Genomic DNA, 24,354 nt, shown 5'->3' with positions numbered 1-24,354 from the left:
CTGATGTGGGGCTCCATCCCAGGACCCCACGATCATGACCTGAGCTGAGGGCAGATGCTTAACTGACTGAGCCACCCACGCCCCCGGGCACTAGCACTTTTATTCATCATTGCTTTAATACCATCAGTGCAAGTATCACCACAATGAAAAAGTCAAATAATGTCTTAATAGAGTAATAATTTTGAATTTGTGAACCACACTAGGGGTCTTGGGGAACCCAGTGGTCCATAGATCACATTTAGAGAACCCCTGTCCTAGAATGTCAGTCTCACCTAGTGATAAACAACAAGAAAGAACAAAGAGTGTGTTGGATTTAGAATTGGGGGGTCTAAATCAGTCCTCAATCCGCTCCTTACTATTAAAGGGACTTTGGGTGGTTCACTTAAGCTGAGAACTCAGTTTCCCCATCTGAAAACTGAAATCAACACAACCTGTTGTTCAAGGGTATTCAAGGGTAGGAACAAAATATATTCTAAAAGTGTATTTCATTCACCCATTCATTCATCAATTTCATTCATTTCTCCCAGAATCTGATGAGAGGACTTAAGAGACAGCTGTGCAAGTATCTGTGGGGTGTAGGGAGGGGCGTTACTGAGGAAGAGAAGGTAAAGGTGAGATAGACAGGGGTGCTGAGGGAGGGACCCATCATGCCCTCCCCAGACACTGCCCAGGCCCCTCTTCTGGTCTGGCCTCCCAAGGAGGCCTTTGGGGAAGCCGAGTTTGGCCTCCTGAGGCCATGGCCTGGTGCTGCTGGTCTCACTTGCGCACAGAGCCCATTGTTGGTCCAGAATACGCATCCATGTGTGCTGCTCTCCTACCAAAAAAAGCATATTTTTCTCTGGAAACCACCACTTGTCATCATCGTGACAAACTTTTACTTTAAGCACACCACCCCTTCCCCCCCTCCCCCCCCCCCCCCACACACACACTGCAATCCTTTATCACTAATAACAAATCCTAGTGGCAGGCCTCACAAAAGATGGAAACAGCCCAATTGAGTCACATACTGGTGCTGGGAACTGCAGTTTTAAGTATCCTTCCCCCTCAGCACTCCATCCTGGGACCTTTCTTCCACAGATCCTCTCTCAACTTGTGGTGTTCTAAATTTGCTATTTGGTGTCGTTCTAGGAAAAGACAAATTAAAATGTGAAATTATGAGCGTAAATTTTACCATTCATCCTTATACCGTGCAATGCCAGTCTTAAATGCAAATAGAAGAGCAGTTAACTGCTGTGCAGGGTCTCCCCAAATTAAAGAATTTACATTTCATAGCTCATGTGTGCATATGTATTTCATTCTTCACCAGAGCAGTGTAAATGCCACGCAAACACAAACGGGACTCAACTGTTTTTATTTTGCTTCTTGGTATGCACACATCTGATCCACACTCTCTGCCCGAGGCCTACTGATAGGAAGGACAGCCCCAAACAAAAGGAACCATAGGCTGTCCTAACTGTCCTCTTCCTCTCTGCCATTTCCAGCAGAAGCGATCGACTACTACAGGGACGTAACGTGTGTAAGAAAGGATACCACGGGGTTCTTTGCTTGGTCATGGGTTTTAAAACGCCCCTGCCCTCTTTCTGCATCCAAAACAATTGTGGGTGTTTCTTTCCAAACAGAAAGGGTGCCTTTTAGGGTGGTCAGCTCCCTGCTTCCTCAATCATAGACGTCACACGCTTATCTTCTCATTCTGAGGCCTCCGGATTCCCATGCATCGTGAACGCTCTGGAATTTTGTGCTCCTCTGCCTGAAACTGGTTCTCTCCTTCTTGGCCTTTCTTCTTCTGTAATCTCAGCTCAGCTGTCACATCCTGAGGTAGCTCTCCCTGCCCTGCTGACAGGTCAGAACTTCCTCGGCACCTTGGAGCTCTCCTCCAATCACATCGTGGTCACCATTCTCCATTGAAGGCTGTGATTATCAGATGGCTTAGGGTCCTCCCACTGAACTGCCAGCAGCATATAGGCCAGGACCAGGTCTGTTTAGGACCAGGTTTTGTTCACTAATGTGTCACCTATTAGGCACATAGTTCCTAATAAATGTCCATAAGGTGAATGAGTGGGTAAAAAAAAAAAAAAATGATTGAATGTTTTTGCAACTGGAGCACAAGGGTCAGATGAAGAGGTGCGATAAATGAGGGTGGCATGAATTCTAGTTTTTGCTCACAAGAGGCTAAATCCTGTCTCAGCCCAAACTGGTGAGACTACGTGAGCATCCTGTGGCACTTGTTTACTTGCTGTCTCTTCTAGATAATGAGTGCTGGATGATAGGCTCTCCTTGTGTTTTAAGGGATCCTTTGTGTCTCCGGGCCCAGCATGGGGCCTGGCGCTTACTCAGCTCTCAGAAAGTTCTGGTCCTATTGAATTTCAACTGAGCTGGACTTAGATGAAATGTGTGGCCTTAAGGCTTCCTGTGTCTCTCTCCCTCCGCCGTGCCTCCTTTTTTCCTCCATCCTCTCCTTCCCGCTTGTTAAGGACTTCTGAGTCTTAAGAACCACTTTAGTTGTGATCAAATGTTTCCAACAGAAAATTACTCTCATTTATTTTCAGTTTAACTTGACTCTTCAAAGAAAAATGGCCTGATTGGTCCTATAATCATGTAGTGGTTGGGCACGCCAGAGTCTGCCCCAGAGCTGGGCTGGGCACATTCGCTGGTAATATTCCCATATTGGCATTGATCTCGGGGTAGAATCACAAGGCAGGCATTTCAGAAGTTCATCCATTCAACTCCAGCCAACACAGAAGAGAACTTAAACTCAAGAATCAGACAAAACCTGCCCTTCTGCCCTATAGGGCTGCAGAGCTAACTTTGCCCGAGAGGCAGTACAGTGACACCACCGATCTTGAGCAAGGGTGGTGGAATGGGGCCCGTCCTTCTTGTTAGGCCTTGTCTGCAACCTGTCTTGTCCATTATTCCTCACCCACATCGGAGAAATGTCCGTGGGTGGGGGTGGGGGTGGTTGTGAAAATGGAGCACTCGTAATGAAATTGAGGATCGATGAAATAATAAAAAATAAAAGCCTACAGGTAAGATTGGTATTGATTGACCATCTCAGAAAACATTGTTAGTAAGAGATCAGGGCATGCTTCCTATATGTAAAATGGGGGATTTCTCTCCAGAGTGAGACTTGAATGGGAATATAGAATGCTACCAGAAGCAGTCCCCAGCGCAGTCCCCTTGAAGTTATGGGGCTGCTTATGAGGGTGCGGTGGAGTAGAAAGGGCATGGCTCCGGAGTCAGCCATACCTGGGGCCTACACCAACCTCAGCTCTGTGACCTGGAGCAGGTAATAACCTCTCTGATTCTGATTCTCTTTCCCCTCCTCCTCCCTTTTCTCCCCCTCTCCTCCCCCCCTCTTCCTTTTTAATTTTACAAACTGGAATAAAACACCTACCTCCAGATTTTCTATGACGTTTGGCTAATATTCACCTGGGTGGAGATACGGAGCTCGGTTCCTGGCACAGAGCACATATAAGATCATGTTACCCCTTCTCCCCACAGTGTCGGGAGACTGTTCCTCTTTGGAACAGCTGGCCACACCTGGACTAGAAGACACCTGGTTGCCCAAAGAGTGAGGACCCCCTTAAACTATGCACACTAGGCCCCTCACCCAAGCCCCAGCAGTGCGGCTGGGATGATGTCAGACCCGGGTTGGGGCATCTCAGGGTAGATGCCCTCCTCCAACACCATCTCCTGGGCCATTTTATAGGTGACACAACTGAGACCCAGAGTCAATATAATTTGACTACAGCAGCGAGTTTGTGGCAAACCTAGAATGTGAGTCCTGGCCTCTGGGCTCCGAGTCTGTGTTTTATCCCCCAGCAGCCTAGAGCTAAACTCTCTGCTGTCCTGGTGCTCACACAGTCCTCTGCACCATGAATTATCTTTCTGGACATCTACACATGGTCTCCCCGACAAGATAGGGAGAGAATGTGTCTCAACTTTTCAGTACTTCCCAAGGCACTCACTCCAGGGCTTACTTGCAGTCAGGGTTCAAGAAATAAATATCCATCAATGGAGAAAAAGAAGATGTTTTCACGGTCTTATAATTTTAATGCAGAAAAATAGTTATACTACACATTAACCCAGCTGAGGGGGAGAAATGCATTAATTTCACATCATGTTCAGCTCTTTACGAAGTTAGCTTTTTCAGGCTCCACGGGGATTCTGGAACTCACATAGATTCACCCCCACTGTTATGAGAGAAAATTGCAACTGAGTGGTGCCCCTCTCCCCACAGGGAAGTGGTGGGGGGAGAGAAAGAACGGAGGGCTGGGGTGGGAAGCTGGCCGCAGCAACGTGGCGTATTTAAGCCAGGACAGGACAGAGCAGTGCTGCTTACATTGAGTGAGCAAACAAATTACCTTCCCAGGCACCCTGGTTAAAAAATAAATAAATAAATAAATAAATAAATAAATAAATAAATAAATAAATAAGCAAACACAATGCAGATTCTGATTCAGGAAGGCCTGGTGGGACCTGGGAGTCTGTATTTTTAGCAAGTTCCTCGCAATGTTCATGCTTCTGGTTTCAGGCACAAAACACTGTGAAAGCTTTGGCCTTTTTCTCTTTGCTCTGCACTCATTTATCCGTAGGCCGTGGGTAAAATCTTTATTCTCGCACTGGGCAGAGGGCAAGTGGGGAGAGCTGCTAGGAAAAGCAGCAAACTGGGAATCAGCCAGCACTCCCTACACCATGACTCCCCTTTTTTCCGCCAGATACACTTGATGGTTGACATTTCTATGTGTGAACCACTTTAATTTTACCATCCATGAAATGAGCATGTTGCTCTGGGTCTCCAGAGGCCTCTTCTTCTAGTTTGACAATTTTTTTGTTTGGAGGAAATGGCCCGGAGGTTTTGGGGTTTGCAAATTGGGTCCAGGAGAAACTCTGTCTTCGGCCTGGAAATTCTCAGGGTCCCCATCCGCTGTCTTCCATCCTTCCACAGGGGAAATTTGTGCATTCAAGATCCACGGCCAGGAGCTGCCCTTTGAGGCGGTGGTGCTCAACAAGACGTCAGGAGAGGGCCGGCTGCGAGCCAAGAGCCCCATCGACTGTGAGCTGCAGAAGGAGTACACGTTCATCATCCAGGCCTATGACTGTGGCGCAGGGCCCCGGGAGACAGCCTGGAAGAAGTCGCACAAGTGAGTGGCCTGACAGGGCTCCCTGCTACCCCACCCCCCGTGGGGACCACACACTGCTCTTCAGGCCAGCATACCCAGGGGTCACACCGGGGTGCTCAACCACTGGCTGGTTCTCCAAGGCTCCACCTGTAATCCTCTGCCCCTCAGCTTCGCAGGAAGGCATTCCTCTGCCACCAGCAGGCTTGTGTTCAGGTGTCATCCAGGTGTCACTTCTGAAAAGCCTCCCCTGAGCCAGCCCTTCCCTGCACACCTGATTGGGGCCCTTCTCTGGGTTTCTGATGTGCCACATGCTTGTCTCTGTCATGGCACTTTTTAGTTTGAGTTCTATCTCCCTATGGAGTTGGGCTCTGAGCCTAACACGGTGTCAGAGTGGTTAAGTTCTCACTGAACAGAAGAGGAATGAATAAGGAAAAGGGGAGGTGATCTCGAGGGAATCATTGCCCAGAGCTGGGTAGCAGGGAAGGCCGGAGAAAGGGCGGATTCATCTCAGGACCAGGGAAGGGACAGGTGGAGGCATCTCCAGTGGGCAGGCAGACAGAAAGCTCAGATGACAACTGTCCTGACTGGCTGTGGTTTCTCTGCTCCCTGGGCCCTGGGGTCAGTGCCTATGGGAGGCGTGGGAGGACGGCGTCATCCTCCCTTCACCGCCATCTCTTCCTTCCTGTGTGCGGTCCCAGGGCCGTGGTCCACATCCAGGTGAAGGACGTCAATGAGTTTGCTCCCACCTTCAAAGAGCCAGCCTACAAGGCAGTCGTGACAGAGGGGAAGATCTACGACAGCATCCTGCAGGTGGAGGCCGTCGACGAAGACTGCTCCCCCCAGTACAGCCAGATTTGCAACTATGAAATCGTCACAACTGACGTGCCTTTTGCCATTGACAGAAATGGTGAGTGTGTGTCTTTTGCCATTGACAGAAATGGTGAGTGTCCCGAGAGGACCCTGGTGGGAGGCAGGGAAACAACTCCACCACCCCCTCTCAGAAGGCCAGGTGGGGCTCCAAATGTCCATGGCAGGTGACAATTTCCTTGCCATCCATGACGTAGGCTCCATAACCCAGAACTCAGTTCCACACTAGAGGGGATGGCCTCACATTATCAGCAGCACATAGCCAAGTCTACAATACCCCCAAAACAGCTTGGAAACCTACTCAATGAATACAATCCATAGAACTCATAATGCCACACATCTGGATACTGAAGACAGGATGGTTTTCTGGTAGAATTTTCTAATTGCCATACCATCAACTCGGCCATATCTGGGTCCCTTTCCTATATCACAAGTTGTGACACTAATCCTCACCCCAGTCATCTGCTTCCTGCTCTCAAACCAAACAAACAGACAAAGCTAAGAGAGGAGGTGGAGATTTTTGGGAACACCTTCTAAGATTTTTGGGAACACCTTCTAAGCTTAGATTAATTTAGGAATCTTTAATGGGCTTGCCAGAGTCTTTGGGAATTTCTGCCACCCCATGGAGGATTGTGGCAGTATGCCAATAAAACTTTATTTATGGGCACTAATATTTGAATTTCCTGTGATTTTCATGTGGTCCAGAATATTATCTGTCTTTTGATTTTTTCCAGTCACTTAAGATGCACAAATCATTTTTTAGCTCACAGGAGTGCAGAAACAGGTAGTCAACTAGATTTGGCTTGTGGGCTATACTTTGCCGACCACCACTCCCCAATTCCAAATGAACTTACTGAACTGAAAACAGTCCTATAAAGCCACATGTCTAATTCCCCATCATCATTAATAAAAAGCTTGTTGTAGTGTAAGCACCACAGTCAGAGGCCCAATCGACTCAGCCCACTTTAAATGCAATTTTGAATAACTCCATATTAATCAAACGATCATTATTTGCCAAGTATATTATTTAATTACATGAGTATGTGGGATATATATATATATATATCATCCCCACTTTGTTTCAAATAGGATCATATAGTAGTGCATAAAGATGCAAATGTTGCAAAACCTGAAGTTCATCTACTCCGTAAATATTCATTGAGCGCCAAGCATGATGCTGGAAACTGGGAATGGAGACAGAGTGGAACTCAAAACAGACATGGGCCTGCCCACATGGAGCTTACCATCCAGTGGAAAGAAAGTCAAAATAAAAAATAGAGACCCAGGTGGCATCCAGGGCGAGGGTGGTGCATAAAGCATACCACGAGCCAGGGTTAGGCAGTGGATTCACTCAGAGCCTCGTAATAGCCAAGGCCTAGAGAGAAGTACCATCAGTCACCTGCTTGTGTATCATCATGGCTCCCAGTGCTCCTTGATGTTGAGACCAGGGAGAAACTTATCCTGTGACCCAGGCTTCTGTATCCTGAGAACTGCAGCAGGTTCCGTAAGGGATGGGAGCCAAGGAGACACCCTCGTCCCTGACCTCCAGCGGTTTATGATCTGCCTTGGAGGATGAAATCAACGTTCATGAAACAGACAAAATAGTAGTAAGGCAGTTTCCTTGTAGAATGATAAAACCTGTGGAAATGACAGCTACAAACCTGGACAGTGCTAAATGCTCACCGTGTGGAACACAGATCAGTGCATCAGTGCACAAGAAGGCAAAGGAGAAATTAGTGGACTTTAAAGATTGGTTCAGGGCTAAGAAGTAGGTAATTTCAAGTAGTAGAGCCTGTCAGAACTGCTTCCTGATAGCTTTTCCTACAGGCCCTATTTAGTGGCTGGCTTGTCCCCAACACACAGACACATGTCTCACACACATTAAATACACACACAGGTGCATGCACGTGCACACACGGGCATTCGTGCATGCACACACACCACTCCATAAAATACAAAACAACTGCTTTGTCTTTTTCTGTTCCCCTATAATCAACTGTGTGGTCCCTGTCCACCAAAGCTTTGGAATTTGGGGAGTGATGAGTCCTTGGTGAAGAGCAAGACTCGACAAGCGGAGGTATCAGTGATGAGTGGTCAAGCTCCACTTGACCTCCTGCCTTCGTTCTGGAGAGTCACAGCCCAATGGGAGATGAGATGCATATCCTTTCATCTGAGGGTAAACTGCCCCAGTCATGAAGATAATTACTCACCTTGATGAGCCATTTCACTAACATATGCCAATTTATTTCCCTAGCTGTCTCATTAAAAGTGAGTAATGGTCCTTTGCCAAGCCTCTGCCTCCAACATTGGTTTACAACATTAGATGAAGAGGAGAGTGGGCACTCCCAGGGAGTGTGGGCCCCCGACAGTGAGGTTTACAAAAGCAGTCCTCCAAGTAATGAAGGCAGGACCCAGGGGCAGACACAGAAGCGGCTGCTCCCATTCTAATGAGCTTCCCAGTTGGCCCTTATCCATCACTTCTCCCAGCGACCTTCCAGGCTCCTTGAAGAAGTTCTTTGCATGCACATCAGAGAAAGTACTGCTGAGTTTGGGGTTCCCTCATTGAAGCCCCGTCACTGCAGGTAGATGGCTCCTGGCCCCTCCAACCTGCCAGGCTCTTTGTCTGTGGGGGGAAAGAAGGGAAGCAGGACAGCAGAGGGGATAGAAGACATTAGGTGCATTCAGCTTGACCTGTCATAGCCCCAGACTCAACCTTTTCCTACCAGAGGTCGTAGGCTTCCCTCTGTTTGAATTCCTTCCCTGTGAAATCGGGGCAGCCACCGCCCCTGCCTTCTTGTGGGGTTGTGAGACCTCAGGAAAGCCACCCCAGGGAGGATGTTCACAGGGTACCTGGCAGCTAGGGAATGCTCCATTCATGGTGCCGCAATCATCAAATATTTACCTGGGTGATTGGGACATGAAGGTTATTCCAGGCTGAAATTATGAGCAAGTGACTGAGTTGGTGACATCTACTCCCTCTCAGAAAGTTCTGGATTCACTTCAGATGGCTCCCCGCTCCCCATCTCCTGGGACTTGGCTGGTCTCTATGAGATCAGTAGGGCCTAGGTTCTCATTCCCATTGAATGGATGGAAAAACTGAATCCTAAAGTATAAAGAGCTTGCCTAACAGCACCTGTCACCCTGGTAGCAGAATTGGGAGTGGAGCCCAGATCCCCTGAGCATCAGCCCTTACACCTTCCCACCAGTGATGTTATCACAGAATCCTCAGTGATGTCTGACAGGAATGCATGGCTAGGTTTTTTTAGTTCAAAACTACAAAGTTGCATCTGAATCCTGCATCCTTTACTTTGTGTGTGTGTGTGTGTGTGTGTGTGTGTGTGTGAGAGAGAGAGAGAGAGAGAGAGAGAGAGACAGACAGAGAGAGATCTTTGACAAGTTATGTAACCTTGCCTCAGATCCTTGCAGGTAAAAATGGGAATTAAATACCTATGCTAAGTACTGTGCCTGTGTGAGCGGTGGATGTGCTACCAGCTAGGTGCTCACCAGAGTATCAGCACAAACCAAGCTCTCAGCCACATTCAGGGATGACCAGAGGGAGCAGCCGGGGTCTCCATGACACCCAGTCATCCCTCGGCAGACATTTCTTCTTTTCCAGCAATTGTGTGGTCCCCAGGCAGCCTGTCTTTGGCAGCAGGCTGCCCTGGTGAGTAATGGGACTCTGCTGCCTCTGGGCAAAGTGTGCCCTGGAGTCTGCTTATTTTAAAGTAAATGAAAACATTTCTTTTTCATCTGAATAGAAAAGTAACACATGCCCGTTGTAATTTAGAAACCATAGAAAAGTGTGAAGAAGGAAATAAATCACCTGTAATCCCACCAAAGATAGCCATTATTAACATTCCACCAATACTTTTTCAATGAAATTTTTTAACAAAAGTAAGACCACACTTTCCTTGTTTCTCTTTATCTTCCCCCTTTCACTTAACATTCAGTTGTACGGATTTTTTCGACCCTTAAAAATGCTTCATAATTACCACTTTTAGTGCTAAAAACATTCCATCTGATGCATAGACGCCTTTACTTAGGTCTTCCCTTAATATCAGGCAGCCGGTTTTTAAATTATTTTTCACTGAAAGAAATAATGCTTAGGCGAACATATTTGCACTTGTATCTACAATTTTTATCATTTGCCCGGGAATCAGTTTTTCAGATGTGGAATTGCATGCCCAAAAGGCATGAGCAGTTGCAAAGTGACTAGTGTTTGTATGACTTTCCAAAAGCGTTATTCCCATTTAAATTCCATTGGAAGGAGGGTGCAGGTCAGCATGCTTGTCTCATTGTACCTCCACCCTGCCTCAGTTTTTAAAATACCTTCACTCATATGCAAGGGAGGTACTGATTGTTCTTTGAGAGTTAGCTTCCACATTTCTCTGGACCAGAGAAATAGGCCCAGGAACTCCTACTCACCTGGGCTAACTGTGGACTCAGGTCTCCTCCGAAGGCACTATTAGGAGAAATCATTCAAATGTGGGAAAATAATGCAGTTGTAACAGGAGCAAAAATGGGTGGCTTTTTGAGCTTCCAAAAATGTTTAGATGTGTGTCTTATCTGAACAGGACTCTCCCCAGCACCGTAATTGGTCACAACATTATACACTTATATTTGACCTAAGGCTTCAAATTCCAGGCAGTGAAACCCACTCTCACATGCATGAAGTCAGTGGTGGCGGAGGAAGTACTTTAGCTTCTCAGACAGCTTCATCAGGACTTGCTAGGACGTGGCGGCGGCTCACCAGGCCAAGGACTGCCGCCTGTGTGTTTATTTTTCTACCGCGGTCAATAGTGTTGGGTCTGCTTAATGTCACACGGCTTGTAAGCCCTGAGCCTTCCTCTTTCGAAAGGCATATCTTTTGAGAGCTATTTAACTTTAAAGAAAGGGAAAGTCAAAACTTTTTGTTCAAAATTCAATTTGATGTTGCTGAAACATACTTCCCGTGGTTATATCGCGGTGCTTCCACCTGCAAGAATTCCTCCCCTGTGAGGTCTCTAACCACAAACTAGGTTGCTAACAGAACCCACAGGGAACCTTACCAACCCAGCACTGAGATGCTCTAGCCCTGGGGGGTCCTGAGCTGAGATGTAGCTAACATTGGGGGGTGGGGGGGGGAGTGAAAGGGATTCTGAACACCAGGCCCAAGGCCAAAAACACATCAAACCCATTTTCAGAGATTTTTGATTGGCTTTGTTAAACTACATTTTACTTCAATTCAGTGGCTGTGGCTACATTTTTTAGAAAGCAGTATGGAGCAGACAGCGGGATAAATGGTCCTAATTCTGGATCCCACGTCTTGGGCAGCTTTGTAGGAACTCTGCTTCCCACCTTACAGCCACGGCTCCCACAAGAGGAGCCCTGCCCATGCCTGGCACTGAGGACTGTTTTACTAGTGGTGCATGATCAGAGGTCAACTCTCCTGAGCTTTAAGACATTTTGTGGCTTTGGTAACTCCCCAGGCTTTCTTGCCTTCGTCCCTGTTGCCTCAGTTCATGGGAGCCATAGATATCCAATGAAATGGAAGAAAGCTCATTAGGGTGTTTTTCCCTTAGTTTTGATGAAATGTAAAAATATACTTGAGTCAGCCATTCCATGTTTGCTTATTAGTGTGTTGGTTTGTTTTTAAATTTCCATTTTCTTAATTTCACTTCTGCTGAAGGATAATGATAACATTGGAGTTGTAATTTGCTGTCAGCTCCACTATCAGAAAAAAGGCAAGAATGAAATTATCCCCCGCAAAGGAAGACTTCACTCCCTTGGAATAAAAAACCGGGAAGTATTAAAGGCACGCTGGGCCTTTCTTCGTTCCTTAGAACCAAAACTGTGTTTCAGCAAAAATGGTCTATCAGAATTTTGCTCATTAATTATCAAATACACATTTCTGAATTATAGTATCAACCCACGGGAACAAAAACTCACAAATGGTCCAGAAAAATGGTTCAGTCGCTCTTGGAGAAGAAAAATGTCTTTGCCACCAGGGCAAGGAATCCGTTATTCTGTATAGCTTTCAGAAGGGAGGTCACACGTTTTCTTATTGATTTTACTTCCTATTTGGTAGCAAAATAATGTGAGAAGAGGCAGTGAACATTCCTGGCAACAAGCCCAGATGTTGAAAAATATGTGTCAGGACATTTCTGAATCCCATCTTTTTCCCAGAGATTTCATGGCAGATGAGCATTGGTGCCCTACATCAACGAGGACACGACCACATGGGCACACTTGAGGAGGGAATTTTCTGACAACCCATTACTAACAAACACACCAATTGGGTTCTGGACGTGTGCTTGGAATTCCCCAGTAGTCCTGTCTCACAGTCGGGTGCCTCCAGCCAGTGGTTCCTGGGACTCTGCCGCCAAGGCACAAGCAGACCACGTGTGAAAGCCATGCCCCCTGTTTGCCCTTATTTGTACAAGATGGTAAGGAAAGGGGTCATTCCATTCTAGTGAAGGTTAGAGGAGTGGAGGAGGGATTTTTAAAGAACTGCACCAAATTCTACCTCTGAAACTAGCAATACAGTATAAGTTAACAAAAATTAATTTAAAGGAAAAAATAAAAGAACTGCAGTGTGGTTGACTGGATCTGAAACAATTTTAAATCTCCCTGTGTCCTCAGGCAACATTAGAAATACTGAGAAGCTGAGCTATGACAAGCAACGCCAGTACGAGATCCTGGTGACCGCCTATGACTGTGGACAGAAGCCGGCCGCTCAGGACACGCTGGTGCAGGTGGATGTGAAGCCAGTTTGCAAGCCTGGCTGGCAAGGTGGGCCATCTCTTGTTGATCCTGTTGAGTGAAGGCAGCTTAGCCTGGTGTATAGAAGGTGCTAGATCTGTTCCTAAAAATCATCACAACAAGTAGCTAGAGGAATTTTTTTAAGCGTGGTCACTCTGCTGCAAAAAAGTAGAGTAGCTTGTTGATTCTTACAACTCCTGGGTGACATATTACCACTATTTTACAGCTTGAGAACGTCTGAGGCAACTCATCTAATGTCACGTGCCCCATTTTGTCCAGTGCACCCTTTCTAAAATCTCATGACACTTTGGGATCAATAGTAATTATCGCACAGTGCTCAGGAGAAAGTGCCAGCAAGCCTATTCACTTTATCTAAGGGAACGAGTATAGCTGTTATGCCTCAAGTTTGAATCATCATTCAGTACCTGGGGAAGGTTGGCCTGTTTTTTGGACTGGCACAGAAGGTGTACAAGCAGAGGTTAGAGTCCCAGAATCCAGCCTTTGGATCAAGGCGTTTCTCAAATGTTGGTTCTTGGAATAGAAAGACAATGGCCCGAGATGGAGGTGGATTTTTGTTGTGGTTTGATGTTTGGTGTGCAAAGACAGAGCAAAGGTGCAGGTTACACTGAGGTGACAGAGGTGTAGCGCTGACTTAAGAGAAATAAAGGGCTCAGGGCCAGAGGCATAGATGGATCTCGCCAAGAATTGGATGGTTTCTGGAATAACAGTAGCTCTAGGGCTGACACCAATGTTCCAGTGACTGGGCAGGGATGCTGGAGGTATCTCTGTGCCACCGTTTTGGTGGCTCAGCCACTGCTGTTTCTGCTTCCTGTGTTGCTGCTTGCAGATTGCTGCCCACTCAAAACTTTAGGGTGTTTCATGGAGTCTCCACTTTGTAGCTTTATCAACTGTCTTTTCTCCATGTGTCTTGAAGCTTCAAGTCCCTGCTACAGTCTACCTGGTTCTCTCTCTCTCTCTCTCTCTCTCTCTCTACTTCATTCTTAAATTTCCCTAGAGAGAGTGTCATTAGCCATGTTAAGCATCTGTATTTCTGTTGGATAGACCAATGCCCGGAAACCACATAGGTCACAGTTAGACTTGGAATTGCTGCCTGTTGGTCAAGCGTTCATTCTCATGGTGCACAGCAAGGACACCTGAGGACCCACCTGGGGTCATTCCTCTCAGAGGGCAGTGCTCCAAGGGTTCCTCCCCCACACTACTTTATCACCCTTAATCTTTCAACTAGAAAAATGGGAGGTGGTAATTAAACCCACCTCTGGAGAAAGCCAGAGTCATTTGCCTTTGAAAAAAGTAGACACGATGAAATGCCCAGTGGAGGAGTCACAGGTAAGACAGATGAGACATAAATAACAAAGTAGAGCCATCTTTGTGTCGCCTGTTCAGGATCAAGCCAGAGACAGACAAAAAGGAACAACCCAGAGTGGAAAATTACATGTCACCAACCTCAGGGAGCCTGGGCTCTGGTTGTTATAATTCACTAAACCTCAAGGAACCTGAGGGCAGGATTCTGTCTCTTGTTCACAGCTGAATTTCTCAGACTTAGTGCAGATCTGACTCCAGTGACAGGTGCTCAAGAGACAGCCATTGAATGAATGAATGAATGAATGAATGAAAGAAAGAAAAGCTATTTGAGTAAAGAAGAACTCAGCTTGTTTTGTTTTAACTTATAAGGACTAAGCCAGTAAAAGTGTAGCTTTTGAAAAAGCAAGCCTGGAAAGAATATAAAAGCCTTCTAAGCAGAGAACATGCTCATAATGGGATTTTCAGTGGGGAAAGTAAAACACAAAGCTGTATCTGGAGAACGATCTCAATGTTTTGTGTCTTTGATAAATGAGACACCTACAGATTTGGGATTACATTTTTGTACCTATATTTAAATGCAATTTCCTAACCGAGTTTGTACTTGCTTCAGTGTTAAATGTATGCACAGAAACTCATGTTAATAATGTTGAGTTCTGTGTGTGTGCAGAATGTGTGGAGCCCCTAACCGTCTGGTGCACAGTCCTATTTGTAGCCAGACAGTGAGCTCCTGGAGGCAGAGGTCCTGCCCATTTGCTGTGTCTCCAGTGCCCAGCACAGGGCCAGGCACCTGGATGCAGGTGCTGGATGGATGAATAAATGGTGAAAAACATACCTCTCTGTGGAAGGAAGAAAAGGGGAAGCAGCAACTCCCTGTATCCGTTCGCTGTGTCAGACAAAACCATTTAAGCATGTGTAAATCAGAATCAACTAGTTTATGGTGGCTTCCCTGCCTAGTTAGCCAGCCTTGTTGGCAGAAGGTGACACTGGTTTCTGCATCGTGCCCCTCCTCCCTCCAGCTTAGCCCCTCTAGAAGCTGCTAGGTCTCTCTCCCTAGCCGTCATCCCAACAGGCTCTCAGATCGTTGGCAGGTCTTCCAGGTTCTCTGATGCGTGTGGCAGGGCTCTAACTGCTTCCCAGCAATTCCTGTGCCAACCCCCAGACCTGGAGAGCAAGCCTCTCCTTCCAGCAGACTGGCCCACTTTATTCCTCCACTTGGGCAGCCCTCATCTCCAGCTGACCCATCTTGGGGCCTGTCCTCTCTTCTGCCCCAGGTCGGGGCCGCAACCTCGTAGTTGGAAGTGTGCCTTTCTCTAGGGAAGAGCAAACCACCGCTGGCCCCTCGTATGTGTCCCTCGTCCAATCCCCTCTCCCAGCCTCCCAGAGCAAACTGGAGAAGGCCATAGTTTCCTGGCCACAGATGAAACAGGCCACCCCTCACTCTGAGAGGTGGTCAGGCCCCTAGGGGAAAGGGCAGGCAGCCTTGAAGGTGAAGCGTATCCTATATAGAATGGGAGAGGAGCACAGAGAGGGAAGGCCATTCAAGGCACTGGTGAAGAGTGTAAGAAAGCCAGTCTGGCTTGCATAGGTGGTTGGGACTGTGGAGAAGTGGGAAACAAGGCGGGAGAGGCCAGAGTTAGGGTGGGGCTGGCAGTCGAGATGTTGAGTGCCTGGGTCAGGAGCTGCAACGATCCCAAGCCCCCCAGACCCAGCCATGAGTAAGGGGTCTGCAGGCATGTGCCAGGGATAACTGCCCCAGAGAACAGAAGCTCCTCCCTGAGCTGATTTCCCCCAAACGACAAGAGTCACCAAGCAAACACAGTGTGGCAGTTCAAATTCTTGTACCTGTTCTTAGTCATTTCCCTCCAGGCAGGAGGGGATTGCAGCACAGCGCAAGCAATCCATCATGCTCAGGAGCCTCCGTCAGCTTCTCCCAGGAGCTGTCCTGGAGGAGTAAGGGCCTGCTCACAGCTAGAGCCTCCCCTTCCTTCCCAGGCCGAGGAGGGACTGCTCCCAGACTACTGAGGTACCCCAGGGCGTGCCCTGTTTTCCATCACATCAACCCCTTTCAAGAGTGTGGGGCTGCAGCTTTCCCAGCATGTAGCTGGCCTTAACCCAGCTCTGCACAAGGGCATCGCAGACCCCGGCTCTGTTGCCACCTGCCTCTCAGACCCTGGCCCAGGCATTGGCTCCTGTGGCTGTGGTTTTCCATTCTCTGTCTTTTTCTGTGGCTGGGCCTTGTCTTCCCAGAAACGATACGAGTTTTGGTCTCTCTCTCGTATCCTGAGATTGTAATTCTAAATAGGTGGTGGGGGTCAGCTCACTGTACATGGGGAGGTGGAGCTTTTTGCCCAAGGGAATGTCACTCCCATTCTCAGCTGCCCAGAGAAGATGGTCATCCAAGCACCCACTAGACCTGTGGGAACGGAAGGGAGAACTAAATCTCTGTGCTTTGTCCTGAGCTTTGAGATCTCATGGTATCTCTCTAGCAGCTCTTACTCATCAAGATAGAAGATTCTTTTTTTTTTTTTTTTAAGATAGAAGATTCTATTAGGAAGCAGGAAAAATTCTAGATGCTAAGGACTGGCTTGTGCCCTGCCTCTCATGCCAGACATCTGTCGTCATCTTAGTGTCTGTTTTCCTCTTGCCAAGCAGTCATACTTGCCCAAGCCCGGCTGTGTGGGTGCTAAGGACTTCAGGGAAGAGTCCGCATCTGTTCAGGATCAGAGCACCACAGAGGATGTAGTGCCTTCAGAGGCCATCAGGGGGATAGAGGCAGCAGCCCCAGGGGGAGCTGACCCTGCAGACCCCTCCTTCTAGGGGCCCCAGACTGTGCCTTAGACAATCCTGTGTAATTTGGTTGCTGGTTTGGGTTTTGTTTGTTTGTTTAGTTGTTATGTCGAGAAACACATCTCCTCTTGATGCCTTCTTTTATTGTCCTTTAAAATCCCATCGCCCATCTCCTTCTATGTTGCAAGCTGAAACCATTGTCTTCATAACACTTACTCAGTGTATTTTCCCTTTTATTATAGCAAGTCCAATTTTTGTATCTGTTACCTGCTCCTGCCAGTCGAGACCCAAAGTTCAGTATTTCATGTCCCTTTATGTGAAACAGTTTCCCTCTGAGAGAGCCGCTGCTGAGTGCCCTGGTGGCCCTTCCCCATTTCTTTCCCAGACACGGTGCTGACCAGACATGCAGCTGTTCTGGATTCAAAGTTCCCATGTCAGATGAGGTTTGCAGACTCCGGCCCCCGCGGGACCTCATCTCTCCTCGCCCCCCTCATCACTGAGCACGATCCCACTGGGGTCAATGACCCCTCGCCCAGCACCTGTCCACCCAGCACTGCCGGTTCCTAGACCTCCTCTCACGGGCCCAATTCCTGCAGCTTTTATCTTCACAGCAAGGTGCCCTATCTCAGATGGAAAGAAAAAGAAATGCAGCCATATAATGAACCACTTTTTCTCTGTTCCCTGGGCTTGAATAATTCTCCAGGTGCATCAGACAGTCTCGGTGTTTCCACCATTCTGCAAATCAGGCCGCCATCAGGCAGACAGGGTGGTATCTGATAGAGCAGGGCTTCTCAGGCCCAAGTGTGCACAGGAGCACCTGGGAACCAGGGTAAAATGCAGATTCTGATTTCATGAGTCTGAGGAGGCCCTGGATGTTGCTGGTCCACGGCCTTCACTTTGAACAAAGAAGGTCACTCAGAAAATATTCACTGAACACCTAGAGTGTGTCTCGGACTTCTGTGTTGAAAGGACAGCAGCATGAAAGCTGCTTGGTGGAGATTAATTCTCCTGTAGTTATTTGCATTGCGAGATAACGGGCATTGACACGCATGCCACATGGCTGCGGGGACATTGCCCAGTGAATCTGCTTACCCTTTCCCGAGGCCCGCTGTGTGCCGAAGGCCAGGGAGACAGAGACAGACACGACCTCCCAGGGCTCGTAGCGCAGAAGGAGACGAGGACAATGCTAAGGACAAAAGCTCTGCCAGAGGAGGCTTTGGGGACGCAGAGGAGAGACACTTAACTTTGGTGGGGCCCTGGGGAGATGTGCCTGGGCTGAATCTTGAAGGATAATCATTTGTGCACAGAGAAGACTATTCCGGACTAGAGAATGGATATCAAAAAGGTGGGAAATAGCAAATTGTGACCAGAGCATGTGGGAGAAGGCTGGATGGGCTGGTGGGGATCAGGTCACAGAGGAAGGGCCTCCTGTGTTACCCCAAAGGCACTGGGGAGCACAGAAGCTTTCATGACCCGTGTGGTGAGGGAGATCTTAGGGAAGAAGGACTCCTTGGCCAACCACATGGATGGTGACTGAGATACAGAGACTGGGACAGGGAGACCAGCTGAAAAGGATGATTAATCCTGAGTGCTCTTTTAAATGGAGCACTTTGGGAAAAGTATCTAAAGTCATATATTTATTCAAAAGCGAATTCAAAGTACTGGACTGCAAAGGAAGTTATATTTTCAGGCAAATCCCATGAGACCCCACAGGCAAGGGGACAAGACTGGCTGCCAAGCATGTCTGAGATAGAAAAGACCAATGCTAAGCTTTGTCAAGCATATGTCCCTGTCCACTTGCCCACCGCCCTGCCAAGGAAAAAAAAATATTCCAGGGCACAGCGGTCAGCTGGCTTCACTCTACCCCTTCCAAAATCAGATCAGTTATTGATCAAGAACACTGAAGAGCTGGCTTAGGTTTTAGTACATAAAAGGCACTGATTTCAAATCATAGGGTGATAAGCCCAGAAGGTAGCCAGATTTGCTTAGAGACAGGCAAGGCTCAGACGGTGAAGCTGTGTCCATCTGAGGATTGCACGATGGTGTCACCCTTAATGCAGGCCAATGCACAAGGGCATAGTAAGAATGACAGAAAGAAAGATGGCTCTTTGACCCCCGTTCTGTCCTCCACTGTACTGCCAATGTGTCTGAGATGCCACCATTAGGGTACCAATTTTTTTGTTGTTGTTCTAAAGGATAATTCCCCCCACCCCCCAAAATGTAAGTGCCTCCTGTAGGAATCACTGTTAAGCCAGTGGTCAGCAAAGTATAGCCCACAAGCCAAATCTAGTTGACAACCTGTTTTTGTACTACTGTGATCTAAGAAATGATTTGTGCATCTCGAATGGTTGGGAAAAAAATCAAAAGATGGATAATATTTTGGGCCACATGAAAAGCACATGAAATTCAAATTTCAGTGCCCATAAATAAAGTTTTATTGGCACCCTACCGCACTCCTCCGTTTACCTATTACCTCATGGCTGCTGTCACACAATAACAGCAGACAGAGACCAGATGGCCCTCAGGGCCTCCACATTTGCTTTCTGGCCTTTCCACGGAAAGCTTGCTGACACCTGCATGAAGCTATTATCACCCATTGACACCTTAGCGAGAAGGAATTTATTAGAGTACAGTGGACAGCCTGGAAAGAATGCGACACCAAATAGACAAATTTAGACAGAGGCGAAAGAATACGAGAATCCAACGTAAGGTTTGCTGCCCAGAGGGCAGGAATGATAACCCTGTGAGATAAACAATTCTAGCCCATTTTACAGATGAGGAAAACTTCAGGTGAGAGAGCTTGAGTGACTTATCTCACAACTGATAAATGGCAAAGATAAAATTCAAGTTTATATCAGCCTATCCCGAGGTCACTGTTAGGAGGAAGAAGGATAGAATAAGGAGGTTGGGAATTTCCAAAGGGACATGTAACCAGCTCTAAAAGGGCATCTCAAGAGACTGTTCAGAAGAAAAGCAACCGGGGGCACCTGGGTAGCTCAGTTGGTTAAGCATCTGCCTTCAGCTCAGATCATGATCTTAGGGTCCTGGGATGGAGTCCTGAGTCGGGGTCGTTGCTTAGCTGGGAGTCTGCTTCCCCCTCTCCCTCCACCATTCCCCCTGCTTGTGCGCTCGCTCTCTCTCTCTCTCTCTCTCTCTCTGTCAATAAATAAATAAAATCTTAAAAAAGAAGAAGAAGAGGTAGGAGAAGAAGAAGAAAATAAGCAACCTGCAGACCCTCAGGCACCACAGTTCACCTCTCAATCACCTTATCTACAAAATGGTGAGGAGACATACCTTGAAAGGGAGCCACAGTTCAATGACACATGTGGCACCTAAGGGGTGCTCCGCGGCTCATTGCCTCCTCTCCCCGCCCTGCCTCATGCACCCCTCCTGGATTGACGCCAGTCTGGTGCACTGTTGCCTTGAGATGACAGTTCATGGGAAAATAAACCCACGCTTGTGGACTGTCCATCTCTTGGATTCCTTTTACCTGAACCTAAAATTGCTTCTGGTGAGCACACGGGCCAGAGAAACACAGCGTGAGCCTGAGATGTACATAAAGCTTCAAAGCCAAAGATGCCATGCCCAAGTGTGGCAGCTCACACCAGAGCAAGAGGGCCGCCTTCTCCCGTAAGAGACTCGAACGTGAAAGTTATCCATCCACCCTTCTGTTCACCAGTACCAGGCTTTACTTGAAGTTCAACCCAGGGGTTCTGCTCCTTCACCCCCTAGGTATCCTCCATTTTCAGGCATCTTCTGTCCTCTTGACTTTTCCCTTTGCCATATTCTTTCCTATCCCTGTACCCCCAATCTCCACAGCCCTCCTCTCCCCCTTCATTGCTCTGATATTCATCCTCTGATCCTTCTCCATCATTGGGGAAGGTTCTGGGGCCCAGAGGTGCAGGAATCAAGTACAAACCAGTGAGAGGGAGCCAGGTGGGAGCAAAAATGGCTCAGGTCAACCCTGAGCCCAGTCGTGATTGGCCATAGCCGTTGCTGAAGCCATTTTGCTGGCTGAGCCGGGGTTTCCTCAACCATTAATTGAGAAGCATAACCCTTGGCCTAATCATCTTACAGGACTGTAAGGAGGCCAAAAGAGCTCCTGTGTTTGGAAGTACTTTACAAAATTTATTTATTTATTTATTTATTTATTTATTTACAAAATTTAGATTCCCATGCAAACTATATTATGATTAAAATTGGTAAAATAAATAAAAATAAAATAAAATAAAATAAAATTGGTAAAATAGGTACCATCATATAAAATGAATACACACACACACACGTACACATACACACTGAAATTCATAGAATTGGTAAGACTATGTGGCTTGAGCATCATGCTCTTGATTTTAGAGCTTTAGATTATTCCAAAGGGAGACAGGGAGGTGAGGTGTGTGGGAAGAGCACAGTCTGAATAGGTGGGCACAGGGAAGAGCACAGTCTGAATAGGTGGGCACACCGGCCTCAGTCCCTCCTGGCCTCTAAGCCATGGTGCATCCTCAAGAAAGTCACTCATGCCTACTTCGGCTTCTCCACATGGAAATGGAATAATGCCTTCCCCTGGGCCCAGATGGAAGGCTGCCTGTGGAATGCCATGCTCATGACCACCTACCTACACAGGTGGCCTAATGAACAGCAGTTCTTTTTACTTCCTTTTATTCTGATTTTCCTAAGTCACAATAGAGCACTTTCTCCCCAAATAATTGGAAAAGCCATCACTGAAGCCAAATTCCACTAAGTCTGGCAGTGTGACCCTGGGGCAGCTGCTCCTGGGTCTGCTCAGATCTGCCAGGCAAGCATCCGAGCTCCTGGCAGAGGGCCTCCAGGGGCACTCCTCCACGAGTAATGACCTGTTTTGACATCACTGACACAGCTGATCATTAAGGTGCTACAAATGGCTTCTGTACAGGATACTGATTTACCTACTCGGTGGCGTCTTAATGTGCTTAAAGACCTGCTAGATAAAAGCACGCCTGCATGAGCCTATTTCCACCTGGGCCTCCATGTGAGCATGAGTGGAAATGGGCCTCGGAGATTTCTGGGGCCCATCATCTCAGCCCTGAGGGAGGGGGAGGGGGGGTGCAGGCGGACTGCACTCATCCCAAACACCGCTCGGTCAAAGTAATAGTCACCAGTGTGCAAGCATTTACTCTTTGTCAAAGCCTGTCTAATGGTGATGCGTTATTCCTAATTTACTCCTCACCACACCCTGAAAGCTGCTATTTTCCCACTTAGCAGACGAGAACACTGAAGTTAAGATGCTCACCATACAGCTAGTTGCCTCTAGGAGCTGCGTCAAGCCCAGTCCTATCTCTCTACAGACACAGAGCTCCTGCCCCTTCACCCACAATGTGTCTCAAAGCAGAGGAGAACACTGGCTGCCTTGTGAGATCATTGCAAACTATTTTGAGAAAAATTTGATAGTTGGAACCCCTTCCTTGATATTGTAAGGAGAATATATAATTGGACATCAGGGCAGCCTCGAGAGAGGACTGTGACTTATAGAGTTGAGGGGTGGGCAGGGAGGTAACACTCCAACCACATAAGCCCACCTCAGGGTCCTGTCTTCATTCAAATAGCAAGGCCATCTCTCAGTTTTCTTAGATGACCTCTAGAGGACCGCAAAGGGCATGGGGCTTGCCCAAGGACACACAGATGCTGAGAGGGGGACCCGTGGGTGGTATTGGGGATTCTAACTCAGAATCCCTGCTCTAACCCCTCTCTCTGCAGACCTGGGTCGGCCCCAGAGCCACATACAATCAGCCTCTTCCACTGGTAGCTCTTTTAAATATTTGTAGCCTACTAGAATTTCTTCTTACAGGGAGTCAGCAGAGGGCACGGCTTCAGAGGGATGGCTCTGAAGCCAGAAAGAGCAGAGCATTTTTAAAAATATTTTATTTATTTATTCATGAGAGACACAGAGAGAGAGGCAGAGACACAGGCAGAGGGAGAAGCAGGCTCCATGCAGGGAGCCTCATGCGGGACTCGATCCCTGGACTCAGGACCACAACCTGAGCTGAAGCCAGATGCTCAACCACCGAGCCACCCACGCGTCCCAGGAGCAGAGCATTTGATGCAGGTCCTACTATGCCTTGACTCAGGGACATTAGGCAAGCCATTTAACTTTGCAAACCTTCAGATGTGGCATCTGCACAATCAGGCTCTAGGGACAGCCTCAGAGGGCTGACATAAGGTAAAATTGCTCCCCGCACACATAGGAATGGCTCGACGGTTCCAGCAAGGAGGTTCAGGGAGAGAAGAATTAGAAGCTACTAAAGTGAGTTTAGGAGGCAGGCCAGCCTTTGGCTGCCATTTTCTGACTGTGTGACCTTGGGTTGGTCTCTTGACATCTTAGCATCACTTATCTCATCAGTGAAATGGCCCCCCTCCTGCTCTGTTCCTCAAGTAGATGCCATGCAAGCCCATAACACACGTAAGAAGCCCAGCATTTGGCTCAGGGCCATTAAATGGTGGTTTTCTTCCTGCTGTCTGCATCACTGAGTGGGAGGACAGCCCGAGGCAGCCTAGGCACAGTATCATCGTGTGCAGGCCATCCAGCCACTTGGGCTCCAGTGATAAATGTGAGCCACGGCAGGCTGCCCCACCTCTTCTTGCCATACTTGTCCTTACCTCTAAAGTGGGCAGGATAGTGTCCCCTTCTCCCCACATCCACCTCACATGGTACTTGGTAGATAGAATGACAGCATGCATATCCCATCCCTTCACAGGCCATTACAGGGGTTTGCACCATTGACCTTCTCTAATCACAGAGAGGGCTAGCCCTGGTCCTACCATGACAGAGGAACTCTCAAAGCTTCCATTTAACTCAGGGAACTTTGCTCAGGGCTAACTCTGAGCAAACGGGGTGCCAGGGGGTGGTGAGTCCCTGGGGACCGTACGCTGGAGCAGTGGGGTGAGGGCAAGCAGGTGAACAGATCACAAATAGATCATTCCAATACAAGGAAGTCAGAGCAGTGGCCCCAAAGGCTATGAAAGCAGAGAGCAGGGGTGCCCAATGCTTCAGGAAGGCTTCTCTGGGGAGGGGGTCATGAGGCTGGGGTCTGAGGGGTCAATACAATTTCGCCAGGTGCCCTAGGGTGTGGGAAGGAGGCACTACTGGGAAGGAGCAGGGAGGAGTATCCCCGGGAGAGGTCGGTGCTTAAAAGCTGCACCTTTTAGGAACCTGTTTCCATCCCCTGTTCTGCTCAGCATCTCCTGCTTTATGGCTGACAGAGGATAAGAATTTCGGTCACACAAAAGGATTTGGAGAAAATTGAGCAGGGACAGATGAACTGGCGTTTGTTTTCATGATAAAAGTGAGATCTCCAGGGTAGATGGGGGATGAAGTAGACAGAGAGATTCTATAAGGCTGTAAGCATAACAACCAGAGTTCCCCCGGCCTCCCCAGTGAGACTCCTTTCTTCTCACTTCTCTGGGGGTGCCCGGCCAGCCTCAGCCCCTGTAGTTGGTGCCCTCGGCTGGAAGGCTGATGTCTGCTGGTCAGGTGGAGCAG

At 47.9% G+C, this 24,354-nt stretch overlaps 1 protein-coding gene across 2 annotated transcripts in view; it reads left to right on the top strand.

Moving 5' to 3' along the window:
• The window catches only part of CLSTN2 (calsyntenin 2), a 616,484-nt gene that overhangs the window by 469,990 nt on the left and 122,140 nt on the right, over window positions 1-24,354 (top strand). For both annotated transcript variants that reach the window (XM_077864941.1, XM_077864942.1), the window contains exons 3-5: window positions 4,946-5,141; window positions 5,819-6,027; window positions 12,609-12,758. In XM_077864941.1, the coding sequence (XP_077721067.1) occupies window positions 4,946-5,141; window positions 5,819-6,027; window positions 12,609-12,758 (555 nt within the window). The remainder of the gene's footprint in view (window positions 1-4,945; window positions 5,142-5,818; window positions 6,028-12,608; window positions 12,759-24,354) is intronic.

This window comes from Canis aureus, chromosome 22, assembly GCF_053574225.1.
Source record: "Canis aureus isolate CA01 chromosome 22, VMU_Caureus_v.1.0, whole genome shotgun sequence".
Lineage (NCBI taxonomy): Eukaryota > Metazoa > Chordata > Mammalia > Carnivora > Canidae > Canis > Canis aureus.
Note: the sequence above shows the minus strand (reverse complement) of the source record. Positions and strands in the feature narration are given on the sequence as shown.